The sequence below is a fragment of the Prionailurus bengalensis genome, chromosome A2 (genome assembly GCF_016509475.1).
Source record: "Prionailurus bengalensis isolate Pbe53 chromosome A2, Fcat_Pben_1.1_paternal_pri, whole genome shotgun sequence".
NCBI classification, from domain to species: Eukaryota; Metazoa; Chordata; class Mammalia; order Carnivora; family Felidae; genus Prionailurus; species Prionailurus bengalensis.
This window is the reverse complement of record NC_057348.1, coordinates 80,881,205-80,902,455: the sequence shown is the minus strand read 5'-3', so window position 1 is coordinate 80,902,455 and position 21,251 is coordinate 80,881,205. Positions and strand designations below refer to the sequence as shown.

Sequence of the window (21,251 nt, the reverse complement as noted above, 5' to 3'; positions counted from 1 at the left end):
ACTTATTAGGGAGGGTTGGGTCTCCACTCCTCTTCAAAAATTTTCAAAGACCTGCTTCTTTATTTCTGACCCCACTTCAGTTGGCTGCCTTCCTCCCTGTGGGCCCACTGGTCCCAGTGGCAGTGCCTATTTTACAAGTAATAATTTTTGTGTCCTTTTTTCTTTTTTTCGTTTTAATTTAACATACACAGCCTTGGATCAGGAACCATTGTCTTCCTCAGGCTTCAAGTGACCAGATCTCATGGTTCTGCTCATGCCAGGGCTACTTAATTAAGCAAGTTCCTCTGCGAAATATATGTGTTTAGATAATTGATAATATTAATTCTTAGTATTCACTTTTCCAGCCTGCAGAAAAGAACCAGACCTTCAAGAATTGGTCAAGAATTTTCATTTTGAAGACTTTACAGGTAACTTCATCAGGTCAGTTAAAACGACTTGCACGTTTTTACTCTCAGTCAATAGGAAAACAACTACACAATGTAGCAAATAACTGCTTTATATTTGAAAACTCATGGGATAGGGCGCCTGGGTGGCTCAGTCGGTTAAGCGTCCGACTTCAGCTCAGGTCGTGATCTCACCATCCGTGAGTTTGGGCCCCACGTTGGGCTCTGTGCTGACAGCTCGAAGCCTAGAGCCTGTTTCGGATTCTGTGTCTCCCTCTCTCTCTGCCCCTCTCCCACTCATGCTCTGTCTCTCTGTCTCTGAAAAATGAATAAACCTTAAAAAAAAATTTTTTTAAAAACCTCACGGGATAGACACCTGAGAACTTCTACCTGTGTATATTGCTCATTTCCCCAACTTTTATTTCAGTGGAAACATTTTGCAGATTGAGGGAACCAGCACTTGGGCTGTAGCAGTCAAGCCAGAATGTTTTACTCTGACCTCACTCCTAAGGGAAATCCCTAAATGAGTAACAACCATCAGACAAATAGCTTTGAAAGAGATGTGGCTTAGGGTTAACTGTTAGTAATTTATACTTAATTGTGAACTGGTTTAATCTAATTATTTTTAACCCGTAGGGGAGACTGACTGACTGGAAGTATTTTGAGAGATGAGTAAAGAAAGAATAGTGACAGTTCTATAAGAGCAGAGTTAAGGCTTTGAATACCTGCATGGTCAAGGAAGGAGAAGTCCTTAAAGTAGAAGGGCCAGTGGGAAAGGGATATGAAACTACAAAGACAGTTTTAGAAGAGAGCTTCCCCTGGTTCAACTCAAAATGTTGGCTTCAATTAGGCAAAAACTAAAATGAAACTTTGTAACTCTGAGAGCCACTATGTGTTATGAATGCCATAGTCATGTATTCTGTTTTCTCAGAAAGTAGTTCTCAAAGCTTTTCATGTTTCAGGTTCATACTTACATGGAAATAAGTCTGCAGTATTGCATCTTAAGAATCCGGAGTTGTTTGCAGCCTATCTGAAGGTCCTCGAGCATTTGGTCAGTAAGCAGGACACAACCAGAAATATCCAAAATGTGCAGGTAATGGCATTTTGCTGATAACATCTCTATCGCTGAGTCAGTAATCTGAACACACAGCCAAAGTGAAGTACTGATTATTCCCATGAACTCCATCCCAGGGAAGAACAGTGAACTAGTCAGTTTGGGCTGCTGTAACAAAATACCACAGACTGGGTAATTTAAACAACAGACATTTGTTTCTCACAGTTACGGAGTCTGAGAAGTCTAAGATGAGATTGCCCACAGACTGAGGGTCTGGTGAGGACCCTCTTCCTGGTTTGCAGATGGTTACTTTCATGCTGTATCTTCACAAGGCAGAGAGACAGCTCTAATTTCTTCCCATTCTTATAAAGACAGTAGTTGCATCATGGTGGCTCCACACTCATGACCTCAGTCTAAGCCTAATTAGTTCCCCAAAGCCTTACTTCCTAATGCTGTCACACTGAGAATGAGGGTTTCAACATATGAATGTGGGGGGCAGGAGGAAGGGAGACAAAAATTGAGTCCATAACAAACAGAATCACAACCCTTCCCAGCTTGTCACATGATGGGCCTATCACGCACGTTAGTGATTTAACTATTTCCAGAACACTAAAATTATGTTTCAGGTAGCAGCAATAGACTTTGTGATCTTGCTGTTATAACTTTCATATTAGATTTCTCTATTTTGGATGGGTAACTTCATCAAAATTTCCTTAGTAATACCCATCACACCAATATGAACAATTTATGAAATGCCGCAGTAATGGAATTTGGCTTTAAACTTGAAATCCACTCTAAGGCATCATCAATTTAGAAAACTAAGTTTAATAATATAACATGTTGCAAAGCTATAAAATATATATATTGCTTGAAGTTAAACCACAGACAAGGTCAAATTGCCATGAGAAGGGATCTGGACATCTCTGATGGTTTGTGTGTAGAATAAAATGGTTCTGGAAGGGGACAAGTAGATGAAACAGATGTTTGTAGGCAGGGGAAGAAAGAGCAGAAGCCACAGACACTGCATGAATCTGACTCTGAGAAATTCTGCTGAGGGTTCCAATATCTTGAGAGTTTGCCCAGATGTTATACAGAGATAATTCAACTCTCATTCTTAGATTATTTTATTTACTCAAGGTCTAGCTTTTGAATTCATAGCTGTACTAAGACTTGCTGTGAAATCAGTGAGATTACTTTCCTCAAAGGAATTTTTTTTCCAACTGGATTTAATTTCTTATTTTAAATGTTTGAACATTCTAAAACACATGCCATGAGGCTTGGCTCTTGTTCTTAATATAAAGTTGAGGAAATTATGTAGAAAACTCTTCAGTTTGAAATGTACACTTTCCAAGTTTGGAAAATAGATGTTGTCATTGTCTAAGCATGACCTGTTTTCAGAACACGTTCAGGACCAAGGTTTAACATTGTGCCTGATTCTCACAAAAATACCTCCATACATTCCTGCCATACTATCTTGGTCTCTGAGGATCTGATGTCATTGGGGGGAAAAAGCCCTCAGAATTATAGGCAAGACAATGAGGTGATAGAAAAGTCCAGGACAGGTAGAGCTCAGAGCACTACGTTTTATTGATTCTGAAGGAGTGAAAAAGGAGCCTGACATTTCCTGTAGATCAGAAGCTCAAGATGTTTAATGACTGAACAGATGTTGTTGGGACTTATAGGGCTGGGAACTAGAGGTGGAGGTGACTGGGTAAATTCTTAGCTCCCAGTCCTGATCTCAGTCCTACTGAGCAGAGATTCTATTATTCCCATTTTAGCACTGGGAAGGGTGGGGTCACAGTACCACTTACCAACCTTGGAGGTTGGCTGGTTGCAAGAAAAAGCTGGCCTTCCAGGAGATGGATAAGTGACCATGCAAGATTGACCCATGGGCTTTTGAGAAACCTAGTCTAGGATGATGAGCCAGACACTAATGTGTTTTATAGCTCATCAAAAGCAATGTAGGTGGAAATATAACACTGTATGTCAACTATACTGGAATTTAAAAATTAATTGAATTTAATTCAAAAAACCAATGTAGGTAGAATATATTAGACTGGACCATAGCTTTATGATTTCTCAATGAGGGGTATTCCTATTGGCCCAAATTATGGTCACCACATCTTCTGAATGAAGATACTTATTTGACCCACAGTGGTAGTAAAGCTAAACCCTTCTTCTCTCTTACATTGAGGTTCTAGAATAATTTACTCCCTTTCCTTTTTTTCACACTAGATCTTTGATATAGGGTGATTTGTTTTATAATATCTTATTTGTGTAACATCCTCCTTAGTTTCTAGGCTGCAAGACAGTATCCACTGCACAGTGTATAGAAGAAATTCCCTCAGCTTCTCCTTACCAAAAAGCAAAAACAAAACAAACAAACAAAAAAATCCCCTGCCCAATTCCTATTCTCACCAGAGTCTTTACTTCTCTTATTCTCCTTCTTTCCCCTCTAATTAATAGAGCCACTAAGAGGCCCAGCCCCCATCTGCATCTGCTTTGTGGCCAGGGCAGTTCACAGTGAGCCATGTGTTGCCCATGTGTCCACGTGTCTGTGTGCAATGAAAACAAGAACGCTGCAGAGGGTCCATGGTCAGCGTGGCTAAGTATGCTTAGTTCCTTGACCTACTTCTAGAGCCAGATGATGCTGACCAATAAGGCATTTGGTTTCTCTAGTTCTAAACAAGTACATTATTAAACAAGAATTTTGTTGTGAACTTTCTAGATTAATTTTGTCATGATTTACCACATCTTTCCCCCAACTGCCTTCTCCTCCTTACTACAGCGCAGTTAACTATGGAGGAATTAGGAGTTTCTAGCATCCTTCCGTTAATCCACTAACCACATAGAAGCTGACTTTTTAGACGAGCTAGATTGCAGGATATCTTGAGATTTCGGGTGGTGCTTTACTAAAAAGAAGCCCATCAGTGTGCACAACAGAAGACAACAGGTTGTTAATGGTCATATAGTTTCTGAGGATTTTTTAAAAAGACTTTTTAGTTTTCTTCCCTCTGCATATTTTGTTTCCCCCAAGTTTTTCCTATTAATTTGTTTTGGTCTTTATCTTCCACTTTAGAGGCTTTTCTATTATGTCTGGTAATCCTTGGCTGTCTGCTATTTATTAATAGCAGAAGGGCTACACACTGATTGGAAGGGTTAAGTGTATGATGTCGGCCTTCTCTACCTAAAGCTTCAATGGTTCTATGGATTATTAGTTGGTAAACCTCCAAATGTCAATATTTTTCTGTCTTTCATCTTGTGCTAGTCAGAGTCTCCAGAGAACAGGCTTTCAGTCTCCTGCCTGGAGGGAAAGGTCTGGCAGCCACATTCTGGATGCTATGTTGGAATAGCTGTTGAGTGTCTCTGCATTTGGCATTCAGTCACTGAATTCCTGTTTTCACTGTTGTACTCAAACTCTGAATTTGCATGGTATCTCCCAGCCCAGCAAGCCACTATTTTACTATCGGTAGAACAAATAATAGAGCAATTTTGCCCCCCAGAGGACATTTGGCATTATCTGAAGACATTTTTTATTGTCACAATAAGGGGGTGGGGGGGACCTGGTGCTACTGGCATATAGTGGGTAGAGAATAAGAATGCTGTTGAGAGAGCCAAAGCATAAGAGAACAAACTGAGGGTTGATGGTGGATGGGAGGGAGGGGAGGCTGGGTGATGGGTACTGAGGAGGGGCACCTTTTGGGACGAGCACTGGGTGTTGGATGGAAACCAATTTGACAATAAATTTCATATTAAAAAAAAGAATGCTGTTAAACATTCTACAGGGCCATGTACAGAATAACCCCCCACTACAAAAGAATTATCTCATCCAAAATATCAATAATGCCAGGGTTGAGAAATCTGGGAAATTTAGGAAATAAGTATCCAGTCTTTTGGTGAAGGTAGAGAAGGGTAGTTGCCCAGAGGTGTGAGGTAGAGGAGGAGATCTAGGATCTGTCTACTTCTCAAGAACTCTTAACCCAGTCTTCCTTATTTTAGCCACCCTCTCCACCCAGTTCCAAAGGTAAACAGTGCCACCAAGTTTGAAGATCATGGTATAAATCAATCTTTTCCCCCACAGTTTTCTCTGTTGCTGGCTTAGGATTCAAACTGCCTCTGTCTGCTAAATTCCATTGGTTGATCTGGTTTCAAGCTTCCAAAACTTTCTTGATCTTGTCTCTTCTGTTTTCCCTACCAACAGTTCTTCTGTAGGTCTATAAGGTTTTAAGAGGGAACAAAATTATATGTGTATATTCAATCTACCGTATTAATCCAGAATCAGAGATCTCTATTTCTTGACATGGAAATATGTCCATAGTGTATAAAGAAAAAGAAAGTAGGCTACAATGTCTTTTGGAAAGTATGATTCTATTCTTAAAAAAAAAAAAGACAAAAACAAACCTTCTATAACTATTTCTAATCTCTGTGTACATAGAAACAGTTCTAGAAGATAAGTATAAAATGCCAACACTGGTTATGTCTGGATGGTGGTATGACAACAGATTTTTAGTTTCTCCTTTTTGTTTTTATATGTAGTCCAGAGATTTTACAATAAGTGCATATTTCTTTTATAAACAGATGTCAAAAAAATTATCAAACACTAGAAATAAGAATGAAGATGATTACATGTATTTTCAGTGTCATACTGGAACATCTTTAACAGGCTCACCAGAGGAATTCTATAAGGAATTATGTCTTTGTTTGGCATAATTAGTACTGGTTAGGGCCTAAAGTCGATGAAGTTACATGTTATAACTTGTTATATTTTTGTCCAGGGGAGATGAAAATTATTTCTTTCTGGTAGAAACTCTAAATCCAAGGTTATGGATTTATTACCTTATAGGACATTAACCAACTTTGGATCTAACCTAAAAATCATATTCCAACATTCTTTTTCTTCAGTTCCTATAAAAAGTTTGATCAAATGCTGTATGAACTGGTTTTACCATTTTGCTGGTCCTCTCATTAATGAATTCATAAATCTTGACACGTTTTTATATTTGAATGGGAATTGTTTTTAACTTTTTGAAAATTCTACTTTAACACAAATGAAGTCATAAAGCCATTTCCCAGTTGAGGAAAGAGAAAAAAAAATGTAATGAATACCTCAGGCATAGCAAAGAAAACAAATTCTATGATGACACTGACCCCTGACTGCTACCCTGCCTGGGTTCCTTGTCTGTGTTTCAACTGGACACATCTGAGCTCTGACTCCTGCACTTACCTTTGGACAGCCAGCAATGCTGAGAGATGTGAGGGAAACGCAATAAATGGCCAGTGCTTTAATAATCTCATTTGACAGCTGGGAGCAATAAGAGACATCCAAGTGTTCTAAGATCAGTGAGCCTTTGCAGAACGCCTGCAAGAAATTTCAAAGTCAAAGATTTTTTTTTCTTTTTTTTCTCTTAGTCTTTATTCATCTAGAGCCATCTTACCCACAGCAGCTTGCTTAGTATGCATGTCAGTCCCTGAAGTATAGATGTGTTACGTCTTGTTGAAAAAAAAAAAGAAGAAAAAGCTATTACATCCATTTTTTTTTTAAACAAAAGATACTCACACACCAGCCTAACAGCTTAGTAGTATACAAATTCCTGTTAGCGGAATTTGGTATTCCTGACATTAGTGCTGAGATTTTACCCATATGGTTAGTAATTATTAAAGTTATATTCAGCCAAATGAGTGGAGGAAAAGAATCTAGAGGGGAGAATTAGATGGCAGACACTGTGGGGTAATGTAGTGGGAAGACCACGGTCTTTGGAATCAGGCAGACCTTAGCAACTCCATCTTTCTGAGCCTTAGTTTCTTCTTTTTTAAATCAGGGAAAATAATATCCACCCTCTAGCATTGTTCTGAGATACCAAAATGTTCATCTGAAATTTCTAGGGCTAGAAAAATCCTGGAAATCATTGGAAATTCTTCCCTTTACCTTAGTAGTTATTAATTTTCATTCTCACTTTTCAGTTAAATAAAGACAAGAACTGAGTGATAAGAAGAATCCATGAGGAAAAAGTTTACAACCAAGCAGTTATACAAAAACAAAATGATCCACAAAAGTAAAATTGCAGTTGTAAAAATATACTAAGATGAATAGGAATTAGAAACCATGACCAATTCCAGATATTGTACTTAACAAAAGTCCCTCCCCCAAATTATAAAAATTAGAAATTATCAACATGTGCTTAGTCACTTTAGAGGTTTTTCCTTATTGGAAAACAGCTCAAATTCTTAAAGTACTAAATTAGAGACTTCAGTAAATGATACTTTACCATTAATATTAGATTTTAGTAACTAGTGGCTTACTAATAAGGCGTTGCTTATTTGTATGTAAAAATGGATGTCCATTGGACTACATGTCATTTTCCTTTCAGAACTGAGGGAAGGACCTGGGCTGTTGGATCACTTGATGCCATCAGGATGACTCCAGAGGTAAGACAACCAGTGGGCCTCCCTCCCACTTGACTATGCCAGTTTCTCATCATTTTAGCCCTAAGGAAGACTGGAAAGAACTAGTCAGTCCACTATTTTCTTTAGCAAGTTATAAAAGAGGCAAAATTTCCATGAGAGGCAGTTTAGCATAGGAAGTAAAAAATAGTACTAAAAGATATTGGTGATTTAACCCTCAATCATGATCTTTTCCTGACCAGAATAGCCAACAGTGATTCCTTTTTCCTCTGACCTCATGCAGAATTTGTCTTCTTCAATTGATTCAGCAGTTACAGTATTTGATTTACTCCTGTATTGTGGCTAACTTCGTATGGAGATCAGTCTTCTTTAGCAACTAAGTGATGACAAAAATTGGAAGGGGCAGCTTGTCATTAGATAGTGAGGTCCCTGTCATTGGAGATAATCAAGCATAGAGAGAATGCCCAGTGGTGGTGCAAGGGGAATCTGACTTTGAAGGACTGGAATGATTGGTCTTAAATCTCAGCTTGGAGATTCAACAGCTTTTTCAATGAGAATGCAGTAAGTCTCTCAGAGGTATTGTGTGGAATTCTGCTAGCTTTTTTATACCCTCTTTCACAAGCATCATATTTAGGATGCAGTAGGTTCTCAATAAATACTAGTTGGTTGATCCATCCTTTATAAGCATCTTTGAGAATATAAAGAATTCTGTTTTAATGATACAGGAATTCTTATGTCACAGGAGTAGGGTAACATTGTTTTCTACTTAGAAAATGGACAGAGTTCAGGGAACCATAGAAAATTCAAGGCGGGAAGGAATATTTAAACTAAGAATAATTTATTAAAAGATGAAACAAAATTTGAAGGGAGATTCAAGGCACTTAGTGTCTGAAAACCCTTTCAGTAACATCTGTCAATGTCTTGCACTGCTTGAATCAGTTCTGCTTTAAGTCTTAAAAAAAAACAAACCTCTAATAGTCTTTGAAGTTGAACTTTCTCAGAGGTTTTAAAATTAAAGAATAACATAAAAACATATTAGAAGGTCTATGATACACTCATGGTAGCATTTTCATCCATGGAAAATCTGAGGCATAAAGACTGGACTCAGGCTTTATGCTTGGCATAAGTCAGTGCAGATCTGAGAAGTCAGTCAGACCCTCTCCTCTCTTTGTAATTCACATTTTCCTTAAGACACATATAAGTCATAAGTAAGTTAAGTCTGCAGGCATGTTTCAACATAACCACTCATGAAATTCCATTTCTCCCCTACCGATAAAGTTATTTTATGCTTTTCTGGCTCCAGTGATACAGATTCATATATATTTATCAATGCTGTTGATTTTCTTTTCTTAGAAAATGTCAGACTAAGCTTCTTCTAAGATGAAATATTTTACAGTGAAAATGGGGAGAAAATACAAAAGTTATCAAGTTTGGCTCCCATCCCACATATCAACCAGTTTTGCTGTGGGTTAACAATCTTGAAGAAAACTTCCAAATGTCTTTAAATCATTTCTTCTGTCTATCTTCGCAGCTGAGTCATAGTGTGGGAAGACTTACTGACTACATTCCTAAACTGGGTATGTAGAGGAGACTGAGTTCCACTAACATTTATTGATTGTCACAATAATGTGCTTCTGCCAAAATCCTGACTTAAGCCACCTCAACAGGTGGCAGCTCTCGGTCTCAAAAAAGCTCCCCCTCGTGGTGCATACCCATTTTTGGACTATTTGCTTCATTTTTTCTTTGTCCCAATTAAAAATCTTGGGAAAATCTTGTAATGTCAAAAACCATTTTCTGTAATGAAGACTATTTTTGGCTGCTTCAAAGGCTACAATGTACAACGTCTACAATTTTAAGTTATAAACTGAATTCAAAACTTCAGTTTGTTGGGCCTCCTATATCCTACCAAACATAGACTTGCTTTCACTAGGCATTAGAGCAGATGGATGTAGATGTGGCCAGGGCACACTGAGCTGGGAAATCTGGGCATTGCCACCAGAACTAAATTCTACAGAGCCCAACGCCTCACTGCTAGCAAAATGCCTCTCCTGTATTCCCACTCTCCCTGCCAGGGAAACCAGGCTGAGCAAGGCTCAGCATACTTCTTAGTATGCTTAGTAAATATGGAGGGGATTCTTAAAGGGCAAAGGCCAAAACCCAAAACAGGCATTTCCGAAGATGCTTTCATGATGCAATTTGTTACCTAATTATATGGTGATTTGGGAGATAAGCTGTAGTTCAAGCCAGCTCAAATGTGGCTAACTCCACAAACTTTTCCCCAGTTCCTTCCTCTGGAAGAAATGCCTCTTCCAAATCCCTATAGCTTTTAACTTTTTTGTCTTTCTCACTTTCTACTTGTATTATAGCTATTTACATAATTTATCTCCTGCATTCACTGCAGCTTCTTGAGAGCAGAATCCATGTCTAATTTAACTCTTGCGGCCCCAACATCTAGCATGCAAAAGAGGTTCAAGATGAGAGAGTGTCCGAAGGGAATGGAAAATGCTGCTTAGCACAGGAGTAAGGAAAATGAGCTCCCATAGATTGCTCTTAGGACACTAAGTCCAGTCCTTCCTCACACCCTGTTTAATAACTGCAGTTCTGAAGGTGGCTAAGAGCACAGAGTCTGGGGTCCACCAGCCTAAGTTCATATCCTGCCACTTAGAAGTTTGTGTCTCTGGATAAATTACCCTACCTCTCAATTCCTCAATGATCTCATCTGCAACAGGAGAATAACATGGTACCTTAATATGACACCTACTTCATGGATTTGTAGGGAGAATTAAGTGAGTTAATATGAATACAGCAACTGAACAGTAGCTGGCACATAGTAAGCAGTCGGTAAATAGTAGTCATAAAAAGAGATCAAATGTGGGGAAATTAAACAACAGAAAGGGTAAGCACTCAAAGAGAACGTATATCGGAAAGAAGACCTGGAAAAGCATAACAAAAAAAATACCCTTGAGTTAGAATTTGTGGGGAGAAATTTCCAGAACAGTTTCAGGTTTTAGACTCTATCTCCAAAATAAAAATAAGCCCGGATTGGGCTACTCAAAGGTCAATCAGGCATTTCTCTTGTGGACTGTAAGATAACCTACACTTTTTCCATTTTTCTAAGATAAGTAAAATTAAATGGGTGCCCAGTGGCCCAGTTACCTGGAACTTCCCCAGGGGTTTTTTGGGATAAGAAAGGCAGGGAAATTATCTAAGCTTATACTAATCAGCCTGAAAGAATTGATAGGTTTCTGTTTACACAGCCAGCCACTCCACTTGTTCTCTTTCTCATTCTTTCCCAAGAAAATGGCAACTCAGAACTTTCACTCCGAGGGCTAAGTCATACTGTCCTCCTGTGACCTCTTCCATTTAAAGATCTCTAGGAAATAATGAGTTCATGAGCCATCGGTGCTGCTTTGATCTCCCATTTGGGGGGGTAATGAACTAAGAGATGATGTAATCAAGGGAGGTTACTGGTTCAGCAGAAAACTTAAGGGGCCTGAAGTTGGGTTTGTGATCTTCAGAAAGTTACTTAACCTCAAGTTGTCTCATCTATAAGCAAATGGAAACAACCGTTAACCTATCTCACAGGCTTATTGGAAGATAATGTACTCCAAAAGTACTTGACAGACACAGCACCCTTTACAAATCTTGGTTTTTGCCTCTCAGCAGTGGAACCAGAGAGGTCTTAGAACAATATTGTCTGCCGTTTAAGACCCCTGAGAGCACATCCTCACTATCTTCCATATGTTGAAGGCTTTCAGATGAGGAAATGTCATGTGCTAAATTTAACTGGAAGCTAAGAGAGAGGACAATTAGAAGTCATAATATGGAAAAATCATAGCTTGTGTGAGATATGCCACAGGTACTCAGTTCATGTCAGGTGAGGCTTAGTAAGCAAGGCCTAGGCACGCTATATGACAGAAAGATCAAACACAGATTGGCCACTTATATTTAAGAAGCAAAAGAAGCATAAACTCATACTCTTGTGGGAAAGTGGAATTTTGATGTTTGTTTTTGTGCCCCCCCCCTTTTTTTTTACCTTCATACAATCTGACAGTTTTTATTTAACTTTTGGCAAGTTTCATCTTACACAGGATAAACTCATGTTCCAGGGACAGGTTACATGTTGGGAGAGTCCTCCAAAGGATTATCTTCCTTTTGACATATTCTCTTATAGTTCTTCTCTGTGGATGCTCAACATGAAAATAACAGATGTGTGCTTTCATTTAGCAAGTCTATCTGCTTCACTTGTCCAAAAATAGTTCTCCCCAGTGGGAGAGGGCAAGAAGCCAGGATTGGTGTTGGGTATTCTCAGTTTCGGCTATTTATCAGCCAAAGAAACATGGTACCCATGACTCCAGTATCCTTTGGAACCTTACAGACTGTGGGAAAACAACAAGCTGTCAAATCCCACATCCTCTGAAGTCTTGCAAATTTCTAATTCTATTGAATTGCCTCCACAATTGGGAACACACTAGGTTGAGGAACAACAGAGAATACTGAGCTTATTTCTTTTGCTCACAGCCTTAGGTAGAGAGAATAATGCCTAAGTGTCTTCTGGGACCTTGTGACTCTCTGTTAATTCCAAGTGTCTTAGGTGTGTTGGTTATGTTGTTCTATTATAGATTCTAGGAGACAGTTCTTGGTATGGATATCTATGAAGCACAGATTTCTGTAACAAAGATCTTAGTTGCTCTAGGTTTTGTTGGAGTTGCTTTTTCCACAAGGTAGCAGATACCTTCCTCTTAATTCTACCACAGGAATTCCATAGTTTCCTCTCCCCAAACCCTGTAAAATGATTCTACACCTGGGACCTTCTGGGATCTTCATCACAGAGAGTTTAGTCACTTATTTCCTAATAGTAACCTGGAATATTGGAGGAGGCAAAGAATTTTAATGAGCAGTATGGCCAAGAGACAGTGTCCAGATGTCTGAATGTCCTATCTCCCCACACAGAAGATTTCAGAGCTTCCACTGTATCAAAGGCCAAAGAGTAAAGCCATTTTGGAAAAGGATCCTCTGTTTGTTGCTTCCCTCACAACCCATAAACATAACTATATCCCTGGAGAAGAGGTGGAGTTATTGAAATCTCATTCTTTGACAGTTTTTGAATGATTTAATCTTAGAAACCAAATAGAAATCAATGCTGGTTTTTTAAAAAATTGTTGCTATGTGGAACCAACACATCTAATCCATCTTTGGCATTATAAGTCAGTACATGTCAAAGGCCACTAAAACCTCTAAACCACCAAGGGGGTGGAGTCTTTCAACTGATGAGAATGATTGATGAAAATCTTGCATGAGCAACATTTTATAACTAGTCAGAAAGTTTAGTGATTCAAAGTAAGAGTTTGAGATCAGAAACGAGTCTCTGGAACATAATCCACTTGCTCCTAGGTAAGAATGAACCCGACGTGGATGTTAGGTCAAGACATGAACCCAGTTCTTCTTACAATTTATAGAGAAATGTCCAAAAGAGACTGTCAATGGGCCATTCTTGGAGAGGAGGACTCAGAAATGTTGCTGAATGTTGCAGGTACTCCTAGGCCTTTTTGACTTGATGAGTATCCATGTTTGCTCCTCAGTTATAAGAGTTTCAGTTCTCTAGCACAGGTAATGCAGGATACAGGACAGAGAACCCTGAACCCTCGGTCCCCACTTGGACTCAGCCTGGAGCAGCCTCACATCTACAGAACCCCTTGACTTGCTGAACAGTCCTGGATTGGGCTGAAAACCAATTGAATAGTAATGGATCTTAGTCTGCTGCTCTCCCAGCCACAGAGTGGCTCTTGATTCACCCATGCAGCCACCCTTCCCAGTCCTTATTCCTTGATCCCTCTTCTCTACATCTCTATTTACAAATCAAGATAAATCAGTTACAAAGTAAAGGTCAAATAAAAAATAAAATCAAAAGTTTGTAACAAGAGAATGGATAAAAGATGTTAAAGGTTAAAAGACAAAAGGAACTCGTAATCTCAAGTGTCCAAGCACTTAGGTCAAGATTAAGGGTCTCAAAAAAGAAAGACGGTAAGAGAACAGTGAGAGAAGTGGATGTTCTAGCATCTCTACCACTGCTTATACCCCATAAACAAAAGTTGTCAAATATTTTTGTGATCATCAGAGAATATGACATTATCCTAGGCTACAACTAGGTTTTTAAAATTCATCAGTGGTGCCATTTGGGAGATGTCAGTAAACTGCTTGAGAAGGACATGTGCAACAAATCAGGCAGAAAAGACACTAGAGAATAGATAAGGCTGAACCATTACCACATGCCTCTTATTTTTCTTATGTAGTTATAAATACACCCACTGCATTCTGGCTGCAGGGCTTTAAAACACAGATATCCATCTCTATCAGAGAGTCTTTTGAGATATGTATATATATACACATAATAAAAGGTAAGAGGAGACCATGTTTGGGTTTGAAGAACAGTGATATTTATCTAAGTCTGAATCTTCTCCTCCTCCCCAAACCATAAAATCTATAGAGGGAACAAACAAAACTACACAGTACCCATATTCTCCCTATTAGAAGACAGAGAACAACTACAACCTTCGAATTACCTGTAAGTAGAGTAAAAACCTATTTCCACGGAGCTCCCTTAGCCTGCCTGCAGCCACTACAAGCCTATGGATTGAGAGAGTGGGAAAGGGGACTCTGTCCTAAGAGTATAAGGGTAAAGAGAGCTTAGAGAGGAAGCACAGACAGAATCACTCACAAAGAAGAGAAAGTGCAAAACTAAACGTCAAAATACTAAATAGGACTTGGTAGTTCATAGCACTGGCTACATGACTTAGCTATGGGAAAGAGCTTGAAAATGAGGGTACCATAAATCTCCCAGGCAGCCAAGTCAGATGGACGGATGTCATCCGTAACCATGTCTTCACTTCCAAGCCTACTGAAACTCAACAGTTCCATGGATTTTACTACTTAAATGTTCTCCAATCCATTCCCTTCTCTCTAGTCTCACTGTTACTGTCCTTGTAGGCCTGCCACTCTCTCTCCTGGACGATAATAAAATCCTCTTACCTTATATTCTTTCTATAAATCTTGAGAGCTGTCCTCTCTCCCCTCTACCCTCAGTCTAAATTCCACATTTCTTCTTAAAGTGATCTTCCAGTGGGTAAGCTTTCCCTGGCATTTCCACGCTGAATTAAGTACCACAACTGAATCCTTCTGGAGATTTCTTTATTACAGTATATTAGCTAGAATTATCACTTTGGAATTAGACATTATACCCTAGCTCATGTCTTTATTTGTTTCATGACTTTGGGCAAAATTCTTAACCTCTTTGAACCTCGATTTCCTTATCTATAAAATCGAATTAAAAGTATTACCTACTTCATAAGGTACTTAATTAATACACAGGAAATACTTAGAACATGCCTTGCATATAGTACATGCTAAATTAACATTAGCCAACAATCAGCACATGGTATTGGATTTTTCTTTTTATAAGCCTACCTATTTGACTAGGCCTTGACTTATTAAAAAAATTTTTAGAATGATTTTTGTTTTCAAAAAACTGACAGATTACCTCAGTGTCCACTGCATAGAAAATCCAGTTCACATGTTCTTAGTTCAATCACTGAGCAAGATTTTCACAAAATAAATCTGAATGAGACAATTTGAATATTTTCTTCCATGAAGGCATGGAGTTATTCATCTACGTTGAACATCATCATTTCAGTTTTTGCCAACTCAGTGATTGCAAATCCTGGGGTTGTACTAAGGAAACTTAAGAATCTTTATGAATGGACACGACCAAAGTACCTGAACTTCGGGGCAGCCGTAGGCTCTGTCTGTATGAGCACAGCTAGCTCACCAGGCTGCACACTGCAGGGAGTTCAAAGAGAGCAAGCTCCCGACGCCAAGGGCAGTGCTCAGCACCGATGGCTGCCCACCTGCCCAGCTCGCCAATAGCTTTCTGCTCTTGGCTCCTGAGCCCTCCAGTTCCTGACTTCATTCCTGGACTCTAAAGGTCTGATTCAGGCCTAATTTACATTTATCATCCCTTTTGGTTGTTATTGATGCAGCCAGCATCCATGAATCCAGAAGCAATGTTCCAGACTTGCAGTTTCCAGTCTGTCCTGAGAGTTTGGAACTTATCACTTCTATCCTCAAAAGAAGAAAAAAGGTGAGTGAACTGAAAATCAACAACTCTTCTTAGATCTGTCAGATAATTGCGGTCACAAAGCAAACCACACTCTGAAAACTGGAAAGACAGGTGAACACAGAGAATCAGGGCTTACTAGGAGCAGAAGCCAGTGGCTGAAGCCAGTATCAGCTGGAACATTTAAAGGGCTATTGACTAACTGCCAGAAACTGAGAGTAGATTAGTTTGAGAGAAAAGTTTCTGAGGCCCAGCCTTAGCTGAGCCCCCATGCTTTCATGAGCTTATCCAGGAGACCCACCAACTTCTCAGGATGAAGATCAGAGAAAAATGCCCTCATGCTTCCTACACGGGGAGAGGGAAAGTAATCATTGTAAGATACCTCCAGAACATCTGTTCTCATTAACAAAAGCTTGACCTCAAGCGATACTGTTTTACCAGAATCTACCCAACACGGGTTTTATGAGAGCTAATCCAGCAAAGGGTCAGGGAAATACCCAAATCCAGCCCCTCTCACCTTATTGTCTTACCTCAGTGTAGCAGAGGCAGGGAGAGGGGTTGGAAGCACTTGTAAAGATCACTGTCCTGGGACACAGGCCCATTTGAAGACCGAGACTTAATCATATAAATATAGAATGAGACCTCCCACAACACATCTAACTACCACACAAATAGTGTTCCTGCATAATAACACCTTAACAAAAAAGATTAGAAATCACACAAAATATGCTCTCAGGGTAAGATGGAATTAAACTAGAAATCACTAAATAAATAAGTAAATAAATATTTTTTTTTAAAAAAAGTAAATAAACTAGAAATCACACAGACATCTAGAAAATCCTAAAATATTCAGAAGTTGAGCAACACATTTCTAAATAAACATGGGTCAAAGAAGTCTCAAGAGAAAATTTATGCATATTGAAAAAATATGTTTAATATCATAATCCCAGTGAAAAACAGCGATCCAATTTCTTTTTAACTGGTTTGTTCTCTTATTCTATTTTCAAGAAAATAGCAATTGTATTTATGTAGTGTTCTAGATTTTTTAAATGCTTTTACATATGTAAATTTAGTCATTTATATTTAAGTGCCTCTGAAAAATACATGATTCATTCATAGAAGTAAAAACTAATAAGCTGTTTCTTCCAAGAACATACTTTAAACTATCTCCTTAGCATTAGAGTAGTTTGGCTGTCACGATTACCTGCTTTCTGATTCTGGTTAACTAAGGTAAACAAATAATTATCAAACTATTATGCCAAATATGTTTATTTTTTATTTACTAGTATATATTAGTTTCTATTTCATTAAATAAAATAATAATCATAGTAATAGGCAATATTCATCATGCATTCTGTCAGAAACCATGCTAAGTACTCAGATGTTTTATATCATTTAATCCTCACAACACAGAGACTGTTTTATTATTACACCCATTTTTACAGGTGAAGAATCCAAGGCCCAGAGGAGGAAACTAACTTGTCCAAAGTCACACATCTTAACAGACTAAAACTGTAAACTTCTGTCTGACTCTAGAGCAGATGTTGGCAAACTGCCAAATTTTTACTTGCAGGACAAATCTTGTCTGTCACTGTTTTTTATATGGCCTTCACTCTGAGAATGGCCTTTACATTTTTAAGTGGTTGAAAAAAATCAAAAGAAGAATAATATCTCATGCCATGTGAAAATTATATAAAATTCAAGTTTGTCCATAAAGTTTTATTGGAACACAGTCACTGTCATTTATTTATGTGTTGTCTATGGCTGTTTTTTACTCTACAGTAGCAAAGTTGAGCAGTTGTGACCAAAAACTGTATGGCCTACAAACCCTAAAATGTAAACTATCTGATCCTTACAGGAAAATGTTACAGAAAGGTTATACGAAAAGATGACTCCTGTTCTAGGGTGCTAGTTCCTGTCTGCCTCACAATTATAACCACTATGGGAGCAATGAATTGTTGTGGAGCTAAGTGAATTGTGTGCATAAGATTATGTAGCTATGTAAGAGGCAGAATCAGGATAAAAATAAGGATTTTGGATAGCTAGGCCCACGTTGCCAATATTATATCCATTGCCTTTGCTATCAGAGAGCTAGTCTATACACTTTTGTAAGAAAAAATCCTTTTAATTTACATGGATATTTTTTAAAATTAAAATATAAACAAAAAGATAATTATTTAACAGACTAATTTTTATGATTTGCTTTGAATATTGATCACTAACTATCTGGTCTTAGCCTAGAAATATATAATCTTACAGCATCTCTATATGTGTGTAATCTAACATACACTAAAATGTGTACACATATTTAATTTACACACATATACCAGACATGCAGATATACACATAGTTGCATGTAAACATGCAATCTAACATATGCTAAAACGTATACACATTTAATTTGCACACATATACTATACATAGGTATACATTTACATATATATCTACATGTAAGCACATATGTACGCACACTTTTCCCTGCATATACATGTGTAAGCCCTTGTGGTAAGTCATAACTAACCTTGATTTTTTCCTTTCCAATGCCCTTTCTTAATCAGCTACCTCAACTTACAAACACGGAAATAATAAAAAAATTTTGTCTAGCTGCAGAGGACCTACATATGGTCGTATATATGACCATTACAAAAATGCATTTACAGCATACTTCATTCCAAAAACAGGGAATGAGAAATATAAATGAGATAAAGGGAGTAGAAAAAGCAACTAGAGAAAAATAAAAGCAACTAGAGTAAATAATTACATTTGTTCCGTTGGTTCTATCCAAGTAACAAGACAACTTCCATTTTCTCTATATTGCAACATCCCAATTAAACCAATTATTTTGCCAAACTTGACAGTTTGTTATTTAATTAAATTCATAAAATGTTCAAGGAGAAGTTTTCCTGAGAAATGCTCAGTTATGACTGCATCAAACATCTTTTCCAAAATGCGTGTGCCTTTGAAGAGCACCAAATAATTTTAGTCTAACATGATCACTAAATGTCTAATGTTCTCAGACAAAAGACTGAAGCTGGAAGAAGTAATTAAAACCAGATCCTAAGTCAGTACATCTGAGACTCCAGACACTTAATCTGCATGTGCTGCGGTTTCCAGTTAAACACTAAAATGAGGTAATTTTTTATTCTGATTATGTTCATGCCTCTTGCAAAACCTAACCAGGGTAAAAATGTTTATCTCATTTTTTTCATTAAATCATGATGTTGAATGTAAGTTTCAATGTCTTGTGCTAAAAAGAGAATCTCCCATAGTTACCTTTTATAAGTAACAAGAAAGCAAATTCCTGATAAATTGTGGATAATGTAAATATCTCAATATAATCACCTTATTTTACTCCCTTCCCCTCTCTCTTGTAAATCCAAATAAGGAGTTGTGAAATAGGTTTCTGTGTCATTTTCTCTTCTCACCTTCTTTGTCTCCTCTCTTTGGGGACTTAATACTTGGGCTGGAGGAGGCACAGAGGAGAAAGATTGTCATATGCCCAGAAGTGTGAGTATACTGGGAACCTTAGAAAGGTAAAACTGATTAACAGCCACAACATACATATACACACCAAAAGCAGGAGAAAGAGAAAAAAAAGTTTTTGTGAACTTGAATAGAATGGCTGATCTTATGTAACTAATAATTAAATAATTCTGTATTTCCGTGCTCCTGTATTCCCTTTTTTTATCTTTTCTCTTCTAGATCACTGAAAAAATACATGCCAATTTTTAAAAAAAATTACATTTTTTTCCACTCATCTGAATGATCATGTAGTTAGCATATGGAAGAAGGCTTTTATTTAAAGTCTAAGAGTGTCTAAAAATAGTGTAATTTTCAGGTTTCAAGGACCGAAAATAAAAATGCCTGGAACCCATAGAGTCAAAGAGAAATGGCAAAAAGCTCTGGCTTCCTAATACTTAGCCTCGTATTTTGTTTTGTTTGTTTTAATGTTTACTTATTTATTTTTGAGAGAGAAAGCACAAGCAGGGGAGGGGCAGAGAGAGAGGGAGACAGAATCTGAAGCAGGCTCTGAACTGTCAGCAAAGTGTCAGATGCAGGGCTCGATCTCATGAACCACTCATCATGAGCTGAAACCAAGAGTTGGATGCTTAACTGACTGAGCCACCCAGATGCCCCTAGTCTCATATTTTAATCAGCACTTTCTCATCCCATGGAATATTTTAAAAATTAGTTAGTAATTGGTGTATGTTAAGAGTCCATGTCATCACCATGCTAGGTTTCCAGTGTAATTGATCACCATATAAAAAATATAGCCCAGGGAGGGGAGGGTGGGTGATGGGTATTGAAGAGGGCATATTTTGGGATGAGCACTGGGTGTTGTATGGAAACCAATTTGACAATAAATTTCATATATTTAAATACATATATAGATAGCCCAGTATTAGAAATGTTAATATTTAACTGTTTTATTTTAATAACCTTTGTTCTGTCACCTTGTCAAAGACCTTTTAAGAGCCTGACTTTATCGTATTCATGGATAAAGTTTTATGTAAATGTACGTTTAACTTTTAAATGAACTGTAGTAGGGTAAATCATTGTTTAACCTTAGAAAAACCTTTTGGCTTTTTCTCTTAGTAGATTACAGGCATCTAAATGTTTTGTAACCCCTTTTGTTAAAACCTTGTCCTATATGGAAGTTTTTAGTCCTTATTTATCCCATGAGTCTAACACTGGGAAGAGAGAGAGTAGAGACGAAAAACGTGAAAATAAATTCCCTTAGTCACCTTAGGCTATGGAGACCTGTCTACAGTCCAGTTTACCTTGTCTCAATCAGGATATTTATAATCCACTTATTTTTTCTACTCTGACCTATAAAGTTTGTTCAGTTTGTGCTTAAATTTTAACCATAATTCTTTAACAGAAGACCTTAATTATCTTACCTGAATTCCAACATCGGTGATTTTGTAACACTCAGATAGAGAAAGTTCCTTTAATTTTTTATGTCTGGAAAGTGTCATCAAACCCTAAAATATAAATAATATAAAGATTATTTTCTGATTATAATTTAGTACAAATAGTATATATCTAGTAAAATAACAACCTTTTATGCAAAATAGTTTAGCTTCTGTCTTATATTTCTTTACACTTGTAAAATTACTTTCATTAGGCAACATTTTAAATAAAAATTTCAGGTTGTCTCTAATGTTTCATAAAAAGTATGATAGAATCCTCCTGAGGCAAGGGAAATAAAAGCAAAAATAAGCTATTGGAACTACATCAAAATAAAAAAACTTCTACACAGCAAATAATCAACAATACTAAAAGGCAACTCACTGAA

At 37.7% G+C, this 21,251-nt stretch overlaps 1 protein-coding gene and 1 long non-coding RNA gene across 2 annotated transcripts in view; one reads left to right on the top strand and one right to left on the bottom strand.

Annotated features, from left to right (window-relative positions):
* FBXL13 (F-box and leucine rich repeat protein 13) overlaps window positions 1-21,251 on the bottom strand; it is a 218,262-nt gene that overhangs the window by 8,920 nt on the left and 188,091 nt on the right. Inside the window, exons 18-20 of the mRNA XM_043588673.1 lie at window positions 20,854-20,937; window positions 6,662-6,796; window positions 1,358-1,521 (exon numbers count right to left, since the gene is read on the bottom strand). Coding sequence (XP_043444608.1) covers window positions 1,358-1,521; window positions 6,662-6,796; window positions 20,854-20,937 — 383 coding nt within the window. The remainder of the gene's footprint in view (window positions 1-1,357; window positions 1,522-6,661; window positions 6,797-20,853; window positions 20,938-21,251) is intronic.
* Window positions 261-16,145, top strand: LOC122487790. The gene is made up of 4 exons (XR_006298468.1): window positions 261-420; window positions 1,346-1,476; window positions 7,806-7,863; window positions 15,876-16,145. It is a non-coding gene; the product is annotated as an uncharacterized LOC122487790 (long non-coding RNA).